At 49.9% G+C, this 17,075-nt stretch overlaps 1 protein-coding gene across 2 annotated transcripts; it reads right to left on the reverse strand.

Annotated features, from left to right (window-relative positions):
* Positions 1–594: 594 nt before the first annotated feature.
* On the reverse strand, positions 595–16,396 carry SIVA1 (SIVA1 apoptosis inducing factor). 2 transcript variants are annotated; one of them, XM_075331216.1, is made up of 4 exons: positions 16,216–16,396; positions 12,361–12,525; positions 4,691–4,847; positions 595–798 (listed from the first exon to the last, which is right to left on the reverse strand). In XM_075331216.1, exons 1-4 carry the CDS (start codon positions 16,331–16,333, stop codon positions 741–743), a joined length of 498 nt encoding a protein of 165 aa, XP_075187331.1. In that variant the 5' UTR covers positions 16,334–16,396; the 3' UTR covers positions 595–740. The 2 variants fall into 2 exon arrangements, with proteins under 2 accessions (XP_075187331.1, XP_075187330.1); XM_075331215.1 differs by having other exon boundaries at positions 4,691–4,850.
* Positions 16,397–17,075: the final 679 nt, after the last annotated feature.

Below are 17,075 nucleotides of genomic sequence, written 5' to 3' on the forward strand. Positions count from 1 at the left end.
CACAGGAAACCTGTCATGTCAGCAACAGGGGACATCAGCTGATCTCATGCTGTCATGGCAACATATTGGCGGCAGGGGAACAGTGATCTCTGCCAGGGCGTGATCTAAGGGGTTAACAGATATGGGTGGATCTCAGATCCACCCATGCCTGTTAGCCACACATGTCTGCTTAACAGATCAGCAGAAGGGCAGGGATGACAGCAGGCTTGCCGCAGGAGCCAGTTGTAAATTGGCGGACAAAAGTATGTGCGTGTGTGTGCAAAAATTTAGTTAGTTAGATTGCAAAACGTTCAGTCGACTTTTGGTTATTTTCATAAATAAATGCAAAGAATGTCAAACAAAGACATATTAATAACATGGAGTACAATGTCTCAATCACTAGGAAATACTGAAGCGCTTCCAAAGTGATAGTGGTCAGGAAGGTGAACAGGCACAGCGGTGAAGGGGTTAAATAATTACAACCAGTAAGCCTAAACTGCAGCTTTGCATTACAGATGGCCATAGTGTGCATATCTTGGCCACTCCAGCCACAACCACTGATCACCAGTCACTCAGCTTCACTTCAAATGAAGAGGCTGCACTGCCACCTAGTGGTTATTTTTAATCATTACATTATGAACTTTATTTCATTCCTTAGATTTTAATATAAAATACATACAAAAGGTATAGAAAAAATAATTAAAAAAAAAAAAGAAGAAATGGACACTGACAACATGTAGATGGCAAGTGGACTCCCTGGTTTACACTTCAAATACAGAACAAGTGGTGCAGAAGGCTTGCTCCCCAAGATCACCGTCCCTGAAATAGGGAAACACAGACACTTCAGCACCGCTCTGTCGTGGACAGTGAGCATGGAAACAGAGAAATTGTGCAAAGAAGTCAGTGTATTAGGCTGGAAACACATCTATGCGAGTAAAATCGGTCCGAGTTGGCTGAAAAAAACCCGGCTGATTTTAGTTCACGTTAGGTCAGAGTGCAATGCAACTGCACTGCGATCCTGAGATTTTTCTAATGATTGCAGTGCGTGTGCGATCCTTTTTTTTTCCTCAGCAGCTGTCATCTGTCATTCAGCTCTGCTACATGGCCGCTGACAGCAGCCACAGCCAGCCATGTAGCAGAGCTGAAATGGTAGATGACAGCAGCCACAGCCAGCAATGTAGCAGAGCTGAATGGTAGATGACATCAGCCACAGCCAGCCATGTAGCAGAGCTGAATGGTAGATGACAGACAGAGCCGCACGATCTGAATGAACTTCACCCAACTTCATTGTCATGCCGCGGCTCTGTCTGTGTCGCATCCTGATTAGCGGTCACCCATGAAGGACTCACCGGTGACCACTAATCCCCTGAGTGACTGAATTGAGCAGCGCGATTAGCGCTGCTGTCACTCAGGTTACTCGCGGCCACCGCTGGATCCTCCCCCCGTGACCGCAACTCACCTGTGACTTCATCGCTGTCACTCGGGCAACTTGCTGTCACTGTTTGAGGATCCAGCGGTGGCCGCGAGTTACCTGACTGACATCAGCTGATCGCGCTTCTCACCTCAGTTGCTGCGTGGAGCTGACAGGAGCGGCGATGTCTTCTGCAGCTCCTGTCACATTCATGTAGCAGAGCTGGAAGCGACGCGGGACCTCCGTGGATTACGTCGGACAGGGATGGGTTTTTTGCGTATTTAATAAAGTGGTGAATGAGGGTCTTTGTTATTGTTTATTATTTCAAATAAAGGATTTTTTCACTGTGTGTTTATTAACTTTAATTTACAGGTTAATCATTGGGGGTGTCTCAGACGCCTGCAATGATTAATCTAGGATTTAGTAGCAGCTATGGGCTGCTGCCATTAACTCCTTATTACCCTGATTGCCAACGCACCAGGGCAAATCGGGAAGCGCCGGGTACAGTCCCAGAACAGTCGCATCTAATAGAAGCGGCCATTCTGGGCGGCTGCTGGCTGATATGGTTAGGCCGGGGGGCTCCCCATAATGTGGAGCTCCCCATCCTGAGAATACCAGCCTTCAGGCGTATGGCTTTATCTGGCTGGTATTAAAATTGGGAGGGACCGCACGCCGTTTTTTTTTTTTATTTATTTTAATGCACAGCATAGACATGCCCACCGGCTGCTGTGATTGGGTGCAGTGAGACAGCTGTCACTCAGCGTGGGGGCGTGTCTCACTGCAACCAATCATAGGTGCTGGTGGGTGGGTAAAGCAGGGAATACGAGATTGTTTAATGAGCGGCCGACTTTTTCAAAAGAGAAGCCGCCGGAGCAGTGTGAGCGCCGCGCTGGTGATCGGGAATTGGTGACTATGAGAGACCGAGAGGGAGAGCCCAGAGACCGAGAGGGAGAGCCCAGAGACCGAGAGGGAGAGCCCAGAGACCGAGAGGGAGAGCCCAGAGACCGAGAGGGAGAGCCCAGAGACCGAGAGGGAGAGCCCAGAGACCGAGAGGGAGAGCCCAGAGACCGAGAGGGAGAGCCCAGAGACCGAGAGGGAGAGCCCAGAGACCGAGAGGGAGAGCCCAGAGACCGAGAGGGAGAGCCCAGAGACCGAGAGGGAGAGCCCAGAGACCGAGAGGGAGAGCCCAGAGACCGAGAGGGAGAGCCCAGAGACCGAGAGGGAGAGCCCAGAGACCGAGAGGGAGAGCCCAGAGACCGAGAGGGAGAGCCCAGAGACCGAGAGGGAGAGCCCAGAGACCGAGAGGGAGAGCCCAGAGACCGAGAGGGAGAGCCCAGAGACCGAGAGGGAGAGCCCAGAGACCGAGAGGGAGAGCCCAGAGACCGAGAGGGAGAGCCCAGAGACCGAGAGGGAGAGCCCAGAGACCGAGAGGGAGAGCCCAGAGACCGAGAGGGAGAGCCCAGAGACCGAGAGGGAGAGCCCAGAGACCGAGAGGGAGAGCCCAGAGACCGAGAGGGAGAGCCCAGAGACCGAGAGGGAGAGCCCAGAGACCGAGAGGGAGAGCCCAGAGACCGAGAGGGAGAGCCCAGAGACCGAGAGGGAGAGCCCAGAGACCGAGAGGGAGAGCCCAGAGACCGAGAGGGAGAGCCCAGAGACCGAGAGGGAGAGCCCAGAGACCGAGAGGGAGAGCCCAGAGACCGAGAGGGAGAGCCCAGAGACCGAGAGGGAGAGCCCAGAGACCGAGAGGGAGAGCCCAGAGACCGAGAGGGAGAGCCCAGAGACCGAGAGGGAGAGCCCAGAGACCGAGAGGGAGAGCCCAGAGACCGAGAGGGAGAGCCCAGAGACCGAGAGGGAGAGCCCAGAGACCGAGAGGGAGAGCCCAGAGACCGAGAGGGAGAGCCCAGAGACCGAGAGGGAGAGCCCAGAGACCGAGAGGGAGAGCCCAGAGACCGAGAGGGAGAGCCCAGAGACCGAGAGGGAGAGCCCAGAGACCGAGAGGGAGAGGGAGAGCCCAGAGACCGAGAGGGAGAGGGAGAGCCCAGAGACCGAGAGGGAGAGGGAGAGCCCAGAGACCGAGAGGGAGAGGGAGAGCCCAGAGACCGAGAGGGAGAGCCCAGAGACCGAGAGGGAGAGGGAGAGCCCAGAGACCGAGAGGGAGAGCCCAGAGACCGAGAGGGAGAGCCCAGAGACCGAGAGGGAGAGCCCAGAGACCGAGAGGGAGAGCCCAGAGACCGAGAGGGAGAGCCCAGAGACCGAGAGGGAGAGCCCAGAGACCGAGAGGGAGAGCCCAGAGACCGAGAGGGAGAGCCCAGAGACCGAGAGGGAGAGCCCAGAGACCGAGAGGGAGAGCCCAGAGACCGAGAGGGAGAGGGAGAGCCCAGAGACCGAGAGGGAGAGGGAGAGCCCAGAGACCGAGAGGGAGAGCCCAGAGACCGAGAGGGAGAGCCCAGAGACCGAGAGGGAGAGCCCAGAGACCGAGAGGGAGAGCCCAGAGACCGAGAGGGAGAGCCCAGAGACCGAGAGGGAGAGCCCAGAGACCGACAGACATTGTGAGACATCGCTCGTTTCCAGTGTTTTAGGAAACATGCGAGAAATGTATTTAGAAAATCGGATGTCACTAGGATGGTGTGAGTGCCGTCCCGTGACATCCGATTTTTTTTACACGCTCCCATAGACTTGCACTGGAGATGCTCGCAGTAGAAACTTGCAAAAAAGCAGCATGCTGCGATTTTTTTCTCGGTCAGATTTGGACGGGGGGGGGGGGGGTAAGGGAGGAGAAAAAAAAAAAAAAAAAAAAAAAATATCGCAAATGGGAGCTGAATCATTCACTAACATGTGTCCGATTCCAATGCAAGATTTTCTCGCATTGCTCTACTGCAAGAGACTCGCAAGTGATAAGCAGCCCTTACACATTGCCTGGACACATGATAGGTGGCGCTACAGGTTCCACAGTAGGTCCGATCCTTAGGGTTGGGGAAAGCCTAACAAGCCATGAAAGGGGCATTCTGCACCCATCAGGAGGGGAGAGGTGGTGCCAATTTGGCCTCCATAAAGCAATACTTGCCAGCCCTGTACAATCTGGCATGCTGCTATGGATTCCACATCGTCCCCTACTGCTGTGCCAGTGACACGTGTTACCGACAAGACCTACCAGGCCTCATGCATGGCCTGCAAGGATCCAGCAGCCACCTGTACATGCACAAATTGATGCAATGTGATTGCTCACTTACCAGGGAAACCCTTTAGGTGTGTTAATGCAGTGATTGGATTAAAAACAGGGGCAACCCATGAGATACTCACACTAGAACAGTGCAATCAGAGCACGTGATGGAAAAGCAGCAGTCGCACGACTTGCTGCAGTCTCTGCAGACGTGCCGCTCACAGTGTTTGCATGCTTCTTTATCACCAACTGATCGGACGCAGGATGAGCACGCTCGCGATCCCTCCACAGGCTGCACTGCTTGAAGAAAAAAAAGAAAACAGCTGCAGTCTCAGAAGAAAAAAAAAAACAAAAACAAAAACAAAAAAAAGACTAAATATTTGTTAATACAAGAGAACTAGAAAACCAGAGCAGCAGCGTTCCACTACATATAGTCACAAAGCTCAGGATCTGGGGTATGAACATTCCCTTAAATCTTAAGTGTCAGAAATCTCTTACCCACGGTACTTCTATTAGACACTCCGTAAACTGACCTGCAGTGCGTGTTTGAGCCGCGGCATGTCAATATTGCTATGGCATCAGCGAAAATCTGCTGCGCTCAGTATCCTGATCAAGGGCATAGACAGCACGATCTCCTGCACAGCACACTAATATCTCCGCAAGACAACATGCTGTGCCCAGATTGCCTTAACCCAGGGGTCAGGAACCTTTTTGGCTAAGAGAGCCGTAAACGCCACATATTTTGAAATATAATTCCGCGAGAGCCGTACAATATGTTTAAAAGGGCCATTGACAGATCAATCGCTCCAATGTTCACTTAGTACAGCAAGGAATGCTCCTCCCTGCTGTATAAAGCCACAACTGGACTGAAACAATGGTAATTAGCAGTAAAAAAATCAAATAAATAACTTACATTGTGAACTTGCGATGCATGACATCAGTCCAGCAGTCTGGCTTCTTCTTTTTCCTGCGCATGACTGGAAGCTGGCATTCTTCCCACCTGATGTTGAGAGAATGCCAGCTTTGAGGCATTCGCAGAAGAAAGAAGCTGGAATATTGGACATGTCACACAACGCATTGTCAGTTATGTCAATTATCTATTTTATTATTTTACAGCGAATTATTGTTTAGGTCCAGCGGTGGCTTAGTGCAGCAGAGAGGAACACTCCTTTGTGTACTAAGTGACCGCTGGAGCAATTGTATCTGTCAGTGGCCCAGACACCCTGCTTCCCATACAGCCTGCACCCCCCATATCACACACACACACACACACTGCTCCCCATACAGCCTGCACCCCCCATATCCCACACACTACACCACCATATGTCGCATACCCTGCTCCCCATACAGCCTGCACCCCCCATATCCCACACACACACACACACACACACACACTGCTTCCCATACAGCCTGCACCCCCCATATCTCACACACACACACTGCTCCCCATACAGCCTGCACCCCCCATATCCCACACACTACACCCCCATATGTCACATACCCTGCTTCCCATACAGCCTGCACCCCCCCCATATCACACACACTACACCCCCATATCTCACACACCCTGCTTCCCATACAGCCTGCACCCCCCATATCACACACACACTCTGCTCCCCATACAGCCTGCACCCCCCCATATCACACACACACTGCTCCCCATACAGCCTGCACCCCCCATATCCCACACACACACACTGCTTCCCATACAGCCTGCACCCCCCAGATCTCACACACTACACCCCCATATGTCACATACCCTGCTTCCCATACAGCCTGCACCCCCCCATATCACACACACACACTGCTCCCCATACAGCCTGCACCCCTCATATCCCACACACACACTGCTCCCCATACAGCCTGCACCCCCCATATCACACACACACACTGCTCCCCATACAGCCTGCACCCCCCATATCCCACACACACACTGCTTCCCATACAGCCTGCACCCCCCATATCTCACACACACACACACTGCTCCCCATACAGCCTGCACCCCCCATATCCCACACACACACACACACACACACACACACACACACACACACACACACTGCTTCCCATACAGCCTGCACCCCCCAGATCTCACACACTACACCCCCATATGTCACATACCCTGCTTCCCATACAGCCTGCACCCCCCCCATATCACACACACACACTGCTCCCCATACAGCCTGCACCCCCCATATCACACACACACACTGCTCCCCATACAGCCTGCACCCCCCATATCACACACACACACTGCTTCCCATACAGCCTGCACCCCCCAGATCTCACACACTACACCCCCATATGTCACATACCCTGCTTCCCATACAGCCTGCACCCCCCCATATCACACACACACACACTGCTCCCCATACAGCCTGCACCCCTCATATCCCACACACACACTGCTCCCCATACAGCCTGCACCCCCCATATCACACACACACACTGCTCCCCATACAGCCTGCACCCCCCATATCCCACACTGATTCCCATACAGCCTGCACCCCCCATATCACACACACACACACTGCTCCCCATACAGCCTGCACCCCCCATATCCCACACACTACACCCCCATATGTCACATACCCTGCTTCCCATACAGCCTGCACCCCCCATATCACACACACCCTGCTCACATATCTCACCCTGCCTGTACCCCAACTTACCCCTCTCAAACACTCTGCACCCCTTCACATCCTTCTGTCAGTCTGCAGCCCTCATATGCCCCTCACCCTGCAGCCCCCCTCACCCTCATGTCCCCTCTTTTCTTATTACCAGTCATGTGTCCATGTCTCCTTCAGGATTCAGTATCTTGCTTTCTGCCGGCCTCCTGTGTCTCCTCCCACACAGTCACATGGGCGTGACATCATCGCAGGTCCTGCAGGATGGAGATTCCGTCTGCTATGCAGGTCAGGAGCACTCCTGCAGCTCAGACATGGCTGGTGGCCTCTCCAGGTCAGGGGCCCCTCTACTGACACTGGGCTCCCCTGACTCACAGGTCGGCCACTACACAGCAGCACTACACATAGACGCAGAGCGGCTGCCGGGCCCCTATGTGTACTAGTGCCGCTGTGTAGTGGCCGGCCTGTGAGTCAGGGGAGCCCAGTGTCAGTAGAGGGGCGGCTCACTCGTTCCCCCGCTGATCCGGTCTCCTCGGCGCATCGTCCATTGCTGTCGCTCGCTGAGCTCTCAGCAGGCGCGCAGTGATGACGTCACCGCGCTCGCTGCAGAGCTGTCAGAAGAACGCCGACAGTCACAGCGGGGAGAATGATAAGAGAGAGAGCGCGCCGCTCACTGTCTCATCATTGCTCTCAATTGTGCTGGCGCCGGCCCTGATCCTTCCCATAGACAGGTAGGAGCCCTGTCTGCGAGCCAGATACGGCCATCAAAAGAGCCATATCTGGCTCCCGAGCCATAGGTTCCCGACCCCTGCCTTAACCCCTTCAGCCCCCAGGCATTTTGTGTTTCAGTTTTATTTTTTTTTTCTTCTCTTTATTCTGAGAGACGTAACTTTATTTTTCCGTCAATCTTGCCATATGAGGGCTTGTTTTTTGCGGGACGAGTTGTAGTTTTAAATGAAACAATAAGTTTTACCATATAGTGCACCAAAAAAAACAGCAAAAAAATTTCAAATGTGGAAAAAAAATTGCAAAAAAAGTGATTGGACAATAGTTTTTGGGATATTTTATTCGCCATGTTCACTATATGGTAAAACTGAGATATCTATGTGATGCCTCAGGTCAGTGCGAGTTTGTAGACACCAAACATGAATAGGTTTACTTGTATCTAAGGGGTTAAAAAAAAATAATTCACAAGCTTGTCCAAAAATAAAGTGGAACACATTTTGCGCCATTTTCCGAAACCCCTGGCATTCATTTTTTGGGATCTATGGCTCAGTGACTGCTTATTTATTGCGTCTCGAGCTGACGTTTCTAAATGGTACCATTTGTGCACAGATGCTATGTTTTGATCGCCTGTTATTGCATTTTGTGCAAAATTTGCAGTGACCAAAAAAAAAAAAAAAAAAAACGTAATTTTGGCGATTGGTAAACAACGTAGCAGCAAAAAAATTCCAATCATATTAATTGATTTTATATTTTGATAGATCAGGCATTTCTGAATGTGGTGATACCAAATGTGTATTTTTTTTAACCCATTAATTTTCAATGGGGTGGAAAGGGGGGGGGGGGGTGATTTGGATTTTTTTTTGCTTCTTTCTCACTTTACTAGTCCCCTTAAAGGGCTATATGGATCAGCAATCTGATCGCTCTGCCATGTCTCCAGATCAGCTACAGAGCCGAGATCTGCAGATACGCTGCTTTAGGCTATGTGTCCACGTTGCTTTTTTGCTGCTTTTTCATTGACATGCCAATTGTTTTTGCCATTTGCGTTTTGCACTGCAAAGCAGAGTTTTTGCCCAAATTTCTGCCACAAAAAGGCAGCATTTTGAACAGCATAGTGCGGTCTAGAAACCCAAATTCCCATAGACTTTGCTTGAAAAGCAGAACACATCCATTTTGGCATTAAACGCTGCAGTTGAAAAAGCTGCAAAAAACCAGGTAAAAAGCAACGTGGACACATTGGACTAAGGCCAGACTCACACTTGCGAGTGCCTCGCGTGTAACTCACGCAAGTCTCATGGAATCACCCGGCACGGACTCACTCTCCGGACAGGAGTGTCTCGGCTGCATAGACATACATGCAACCGACCCGCTCCTGTCAAGCGAGTGCAAGTCCGTGCCGGGTGATTCCATGAGAGACATTCGCGAGGCACTCGCAAGTGTGACTCTGGCCTTACTTTCAAAGCCAGCAGTAATCCGGCATTGAGAGGAAGTGACATGTTAGCTACAGGTGTCATCACATGACCCTGTGCTACCATGGCAACCATCAGAAGTAATGTGATAATATCATGTGACTTCCAATGGGGGCGGGGAGTATTATAAAGTTTTTTATGTTGTCACAGCGGCCTGGGCTCTTATATACAGCATTCTAACATGTTGTATATAAGAGCCCGGTGGTGGTGGCCGCAGCTTATACGCCAAAAAAGTGGCGACAGGTTCCCTTTAATAGTTGCACACGTCAGGTGTTAAAAATCAGCTATGTGCGTGGATCGCCACAGCCTGCTCACGGCAGGGATTAACCGCACACGATCCATGACGTACCCAGTACGTCATGGGTTGTTAAGGGGTTAAGAGTGAGAATGTCATCGGACCAATGCAACATTTCAGTCAATGGATCTTGGAATTAAGAAGTCGGACCCATATGGACTGACAAAGACAAGACACATCTTTGTCAGGACCCATCCCCAATATGCCTCTATCCCTACAGGATATGGGTAGGTAGGATGCAGCTAAAATGGGAAGGGGATAGGGGGGGGGTGTTTGGAGGATTGCCAGGGAGAGGCAAGTGAAGCGATTCCTCTCTCTGCCTCCTGAATGCTGTGATCTCATCATTCAAAACTGCCAGGAGCGGCGCAGCACTAAGCAGTGAGAGCCGGGTCCCACCTGTAAGATCTGCACATCAATAAAATGCAACGTGGACACAGCCTCAGTAATAAAAAACTGCTGGTGGGTGGGAGGGCATGGGGGACCCTTCAAATGGGTACTCAGAAGAAAAATGGGTGTCCAGGATCCAGGAGACCGGACTGGGCCGTGGACAATACTGGTGAAGTATCTAAGAAGAGAGAATTCTCTAAACTCCTACAACCCTAGAAGGCCAAGTTCACATTTCCGTTGTTTTGCATCAGTCACATGCGTTGCTTGACACTTGTCACCCGTTGTACAACGTATCAGTCACAAGTATTGGAAGAGAAAGCGGATTCCGTTATAAAACGAGAACGACCAGCCGATCGCTCACAGAAGCCGGCCGATCAGCCGATCGCTCACAGAAGCCGGCCGATCAGCCGATCGCTCACAGAAGCCGGCCGATCAGCCGATCGCTCACAGAAGCCGGCCGATCAGCCGATCGCTCACAGAAGCCGGCCGATCAGCCGATCGCTCACAGAAGCCGGCCGATCAGCCGATCGCTCACAGAAGCCGGCCACCGGGTGACCAGCCGATCGCTCACAGAAGCCGGCCGCCGGGTGATCAGTCGATCGCTCACAGAAGCCGGCCGCTGGGTGACCAGTCGATCGCTCACAGAAACCAGCCGATTGCTGAGAGAGAACACGCGCAATGGAATCAAAAGGATTCTGCTGCTCAAAAATACGCTACATGCTGCGTTTCTGCCGCCCGACGGTCAGTCATTACACGACTGATTAGTCGGGCGGCGGATGCAACGCAGCGTCATCAGTCACAATCCGCTGCTCATACAAGTATATGGGAACAACGGAATCTGCCAAACGGATTTCGTTGTTTACCAGAGCCGCAGATTGTGATTGATGCAAATTGACAGAAATGTGAACCTAGCCTAACCCTATAACCACCATTGGATAGACAAGCCGGCTTTGCTCAAGTCCATCATCTCTGGACTACAAGGACTACAAGGTGCCAGCAATGCACAAAGGGGTCAGATACTGAAACACACCAAGCAGATAATCTGTAATAGCGTTCTGGATGGTAGGTTATAAAATCTCCTCCACACAAGAGAATACCAGTGACACAAACTGATTGACCTGTGGAGTTTTCAACAAGAAATCCATGCCTTGCAATGCAGCAGATCAGTGCACATTTTCCTGCATACCCTGAAGTGCTCAGGAAGGATTCTCATACTTTTAAGAACTCGAGTCCACCTATAACACTCCCTAAAATCCACTGGTGCAGCCCCCCCACATCATACACGCAGATATTCCCACCACAGACAATGGTGACAAACCAATCAAAGCAAGCCCATCAAAAGCATAGACATTTACTGCTTTCCTTGCCTGCAAGGAACATTGGCTCGAGGGTGCAAAGTTAAAAAGCCGCTTTATTTACAGAACGTTCATAAGTCGCTGACGTTACTGCAAGGCCTCATTTACAAAAACATTGAAGCTTATTACATGCATAGATAATGATCAGATGCAAATTTAATTAAAAATAAAGTTATTCACTATAAAAAAGTATTTTTCTTTAGGATCAGATTCTCCTACAGAATGAGAACGGGAGAAATAAACCGAAGATGCAAATCATAAAACTGATAAAGGTTTTCCAACAAAGTTCTCACTAGCTGTATATACTGAGCATTTCAGGTATAGTGCCCCCCCCCGCAGCCATATAGTGCCCCCCCGCAGCCATATAGTGCCCCCGCGGCAGAGTTTAAGGCCCCACGGTGAACTTTTCGCAGTGGCTGTCTGCTGCATAAACCTTGGACAAGTGCATAGACAGTGTGCACTTACCCACCGACAGCAAGTAACGTTTGGCTACCAAATTCATTAACACTTGAAGCCCGAAACCCAGAGACCAGACGTTTCCCCAGAGCAGAGTTTGCTACAATACATTTAGCCCCCACTGAGCTACAGCCTGTACTCCAGACTATGTGCTGCAATGTGGGCTGAAGGAGAAAATGCAAGTTAGCCAAGGCATGGTGCAATTGTGACAGACCCTCAGATGTGAATAGTGTTAAGGTTTGCATATGTTATAGCCTCCGACTGCAAACAAGCATCCATTCTCCAACAGTAAGTAGGGGTCTTGAAATGGTGTCATTGAAAGTCGCAGAACATTTCACTAAAAATTCCTTAAAAATAAGAAGTGTCTGGCAGTGTTCTCAGCGGTGCACCTTATGATGCCTGTCAGTGTAATGATCCAGGTGCAGTCACACAATCCCGTACTCCGAGGAGCCCGTGTGATAGTGACGTGCAAGACTCAAGAACTCCAGTGCTCCTTACATGTCCGCGAGGATCGGTGCAGCCGCCCATCTTGTCCGATCGTGGTCTGCCCCGACAGCAACTCGTGCACTGGGGTCTCCCCCTCCGGATTACTGCTCTTAGTCTGGGTTCCTTGATTTCCCATAATGGCCTTCGCTCCACTAAACAGGAGTTTTTTGGTCCTTTCTGTAAAAGATTATGACAGATCAGCAAGTTTGCCTCACAAAAATGAACAAATAAATACAGCATGAGAGAGCAAGTGATGGTGGGCATACCCACTCCCACAGGGCTAGCAACTGACTGTACAAAGCAATGGGATAAAGCGCAGAATAACCAGGAGATCACTGCTAAGGATTCCTGCACCCAATAACAGCAAGGTATAGAATCACTCTTAGGCTATGTGCGCACGTTGCGTAAATACATGGTAACGCTGCGCTTTGTAGCGCAGCGTATCTGCATGCGTCCTGCGTCCCCTGCACAGTCTATGGAGATTGTGCAGGGGCCGTGCGCACGTGGCGTTTTAGAGCGCTGCGTTCTAAGAAGTGACATGTCACTTCTTCCGTGCGCTTTGCCGGCAGCCCCTGCTCTGTCTATGGCAGGAGCTGCAGGCAGAGCGCATGGAATCGGCTTTTTTTTTCTCTACGGACATTTTCTGCAGCGATTTGAAGCGCACGTGTGCTCTTCAGATCGCTGCAGAAATTTCTGCAGTGACTGTACGCAACGTGCGCACATAGCCTTAGGAAGCATGTCAGTTTACACTGTGGGAAAATCCCATCCACTGTGCTTGTACTGTACAACACAGCGAAAATACGCTACTTCCAAAACACTGAGCCCTGATCATGGACACAAAACCTAACACTCCAACAGGACAACTCTCAAAAGCAAAAAAACAAAACAAAAACACATGGGCAAATAAAAAAAGCAGATTTTGGAAAAAAGGCACAGATAATGGTGCACGCAATGTCAGCTGATAAGAAAAAAAAACAAAACAATAAAGTTGGAATCAAACCCATGTGTGTGTCATTGTGTGAGCATAACATAACAGATGTATAAGCAACTAGTGCCATCAGGGTTACTAAGTGTGACAGGGCAGAGGACACTTTTTTTATGTCATATTGAGCTCTTTTTTTTTTCACTTGTTGCTACCATTATGGGCGGCACGGTGGCTCAGTGGTTAGCACTGCAGTCTTGCAGCGCTGGGGTCCTGGGTTCAAATCCCACCAAGGACACCATCTGCAAGGAGTTTGTATGTTCTCCCCGTGTTTGCGTGAGTTTACTCCGGGTTCTCCGGTTTCCTCCCACACTCCAAAGATATAGTGTTAGGGAATTTAGATTGTGAGCCCCAATGGGTACAGAAAGTACAGAACACACACGCGCCCATTTACAATAAGGGTGCGTGCCCACAATCTGCCATCATTGTTTTGGACGCAGCATGCTTCAGCTGCATCAAAACACTGATGTACAGGACAAGCACAGCAGATGGAATTTCTAGTAATCCCATGCCCCCCTGTGCATGCACTGCCCGAGCATAAACTGACCTGCAGTGATGCTTACCGAGCCACAGCATGTCAATTCTTTGCTGCGGAGAATAGAAGAGAGACTGCAGCGCCTTGAACCCCTATCGTGGGCACTGGCAGCTGCGCTCTCGTGCGGAGGAGACTTGCGGCCCTGAAGGTCCTGATTATGGGCATATATCCTAAGGATATGTGCAACAATCAAGGATCACAGAGTTTTGGATGCAGCTTGTTTCAGATGCATCCAAAACACTATTGTACAGTACAAGCACAGCAGTGGGATTTGTAGAAATCCTATGCCATGTGTGCAGCTCACAGCAAAGATGTCTTGACCCATAAGCACGTCAATTGTTTCTTGTGGAGCTGCAAGTATTCTCCGCAAAGAGAGACCGCTACTGCCCGAGCCCGGTTCATGGGCACGTACCCTAAGGCTATTTGCCGACAGGACTCTGTACCCACAGATATAGCCGCAGGTATATCCGCAGGTTTCCGGCAGCAGCTCCCCAGAATGCGCAGCCATCTATAGCTGTGGGATTCCAGTAAAATATCTGCAGTAAACCTGCGGACGTCCCAGCCTCTATCTCCATAGTGGAGGGTTGGGATTTCCGCATGAATAATTGACATGCAGTTATGTGCAGTTGCGGCACATCCACAGCATGTTCCGCAGCCGCACATACCGCAGCATGGACACACAGTCCCCATGTCCCATAGGATAACATGGGGAGTGTCTGTACTTGCTAAAACCTGCGGATTTATCTAGAAAAATCCAGATAAATCTGCAGGTTTTCCCTGGTAAATTACTCAGGGTAGAGTTCCATGGGCACATAGCCTAAAAGTAGATGCCCACATTCAGGACCCGCTGCAGCCAAACCTACGGGGCCATGAGTCTCCTCCGGAGGAGACCGCAGCTGCGCGTGTCCATGATCCAGGCTTGTTGCGCTGTTGTCTTTTGCTGTGTTCGCTTTATGGAGGACGCTTGTGTCTCCACAGTAAACAACTGACATGCCACGGTCTGGAAAGCCGCACCGCAGGTCTGTGTTTGCTGCAGGAAAAACAAGCAGTGGGCACGCGATTTCTAGAAAAGTCATCCACAGTGCTTGTACTGTACAACGCAGCATAAAAACGCTGTGCTCCCGGCCAGATCATGGGCACGCAGCCTTAGGCCATGTTCACAAGCAAATAATTTTTTTTTTTTATTTTTGCAGAACATTTGTGCAAAAAAACAAAAACCAAACCTGCTGTTACAGGCAGGGCTGTGGAGTCGGAGTCGGAGTCGTGGAGTCGGAGCTCATTTTGGTGGAGTCGGAGTCGGTATAAAATGCACCGACTCCGACTCCTAAAATATATAATAAATTGGGGACAGGAGTGCAATGCAGAATGTGCTGAATATTTTACTAAATAATAACATTTAGTATAATGCTTATATTTAAGTGAAACATTTATTGTAGTACAATGTGAACATCAGACATTTAATTGTTTTTATGATACAATAATCAAGATATTTGGATAGAACATAAAATATTTATTGGAATACAACTTTAGAACACAAAAAACTAATAAATTGTAAATATGTAATATATATATATATATATATATATATATATATATATATATATATACACACAGTGTATATACACACACAAGATATATATGTAATCTACTGTATATTACATAGTGTATTACATATTTACAATTTATTAGTTTTTTGTGTTCTAAAGTTGTATTCCAATAAATATATTTTATGTTCTATCCAAATATCTTGATTATTGTATCATAAAAATTATTAAATGTCTGATGTTCACATACACATATTCATGTACTACAATAAATTTTTCACCTAACTATAAGCAATATATGTAGGAGTCGGAGCCGGAGTCGGAGTCGGTGCAAGAGAATTTGAGGAGTCGGAGTCGGAGTCGAAGGTTTGGCTTACCGACTCCACAGCCCTGGTTACAGGCCTCATTCACACCATTGCTTTCCCCTGACTGAACGTCGCATCTGCAGCCAGGCCTCAGTCACACCAGTGCTTTCCCCTGACTGAACGTCGCATCTGCAGCCAGGCCTCATTCACACCATTGCTTTCCCCTGACTGAACGTCGCATCTGCAGCCAGGCCTCAGTCACACCAGTGCTTTCCCCTGACTGAACGTCACATCTGCAGCGTTAGTTTCTGCCGTTTTCTCACCCACGGAAAGTGAAAAAAAACGCAGCAGAGGACGGCGTTTTTATTGCGGCACTTCTGGTGACTAAAGAAGCACACAGAGTACACAGGACAGGCAGCCCTCACCCCTCCGCCACCAGAAGAACCACAAGCCCCAGCACAACCCCCACTGCGCCGACATAACGGGCCCGCTCGGTCTCACCGAAGATCTCCCGCTTCAGGCTGTCGCCACACACGCCCTGCAGCAGCTCCTTCTGGCCGACGTGCGTCTTCACCTGCGGCGCCGCCAGACTGTCGAAGGGGTACGAGCGCTTGGGCATGTTCCCTCAGCACCGCGGGCCGCAGCAGGACAGGAAGCGCGCCAAATCCCGACAACCCACCACGCATGCGCCGCCTGACTTATTCCTGCCTCTCAAGGGGGCTGTACCAATCAGGCTAGATGCACGCAACCAGGATCTGACACTTGATTGGCTGTTTACCTGGTGGGCGGGGCCTATGAGTTCCCTACGCGTGGTAGGTGTTTACGTTTACAGTTCCGGCGGCTGCCGCCAGGTGGGGATGTTTTCTGCTCAGTATGCGCTGCCATGGCAACCCTGGCCGGGACATGAGAGGTCCTGACCCCTGTGTCCAGGGTCCCGACGCTGCACCTTCCACATCAGTCCTTTACAAGCTCAAGCTGTAGCTGTAGAATGTGACTTTTAAGCCTCAATACACATTGTATTTTTGGCAGAAAAAAACATATGATATCAAGAGTAAAAAAATACATATAAAACTTTTTTTTTCATTATCAAAGGTGTTTATATATCCAGTCTAAAATGTAAGTGTGCAACTGTGGTGTTGGTGTAAAAAATATAGCATTGCTGTAGATTGCATGGGCACTACCATGTATGAGCCGGCTCAGAATCAAGATATTATGAGTCCTGCTGAAATATATTTTCATTGCTGTAGATTACATGGGCACTACCGTGTATGAGCAGCTTCACAAACAAGATATTATGAGCTTTGAAGAATTTTGCTGGCATTGCTCTAGATTGCATGGGCACTACCATGTATGAGCATGCT

The sequence above is a fragment of the Anomaloglossus baeobatrachus genome, chromosome 12 (assembly GCF_048569485.1).
Source record: "Anomaloglossus baeobatrachus isolate aAnoBae1 chromosome 12, aAnoBae1.hap1, whole genome shotgun sequence".
Lineage (NCBI taxonomy): Eukaryota > Metazoa > Chordata > Amphibia > Anura > Aromobatidae > Anomaloglossus > Anomaloglossus baeobatrachus.

What these genes read in the sequence shown, in the direction of transcription:
- SIVA1 (XM_075331215.1), bottom strand. Translation starts at nt 16,333, where the DNA reads ATGCCCAAGCGCTCGTACCCCTTCGACAGTCTGGCGGCGCCGCAGGTG. An exon ending in GCACCGATCCTCGCGGACAT is followed by an intron (nt 4,851 to 12,360) that starts GTAAGGAGCACT and finishes TTTTTCTTCAAG; the next exon opens with CAGTGCAGCCTGTGGAGGGA. An exon ending in TCTGATTGCACTGTTCTAGT is followed by an intron (nt 799 to 4,690) that starts GTGAGTATCTCA and finishes TCCCTATTTCAG; the next exon opens with GGACGGTGATCTTGGGGAGC.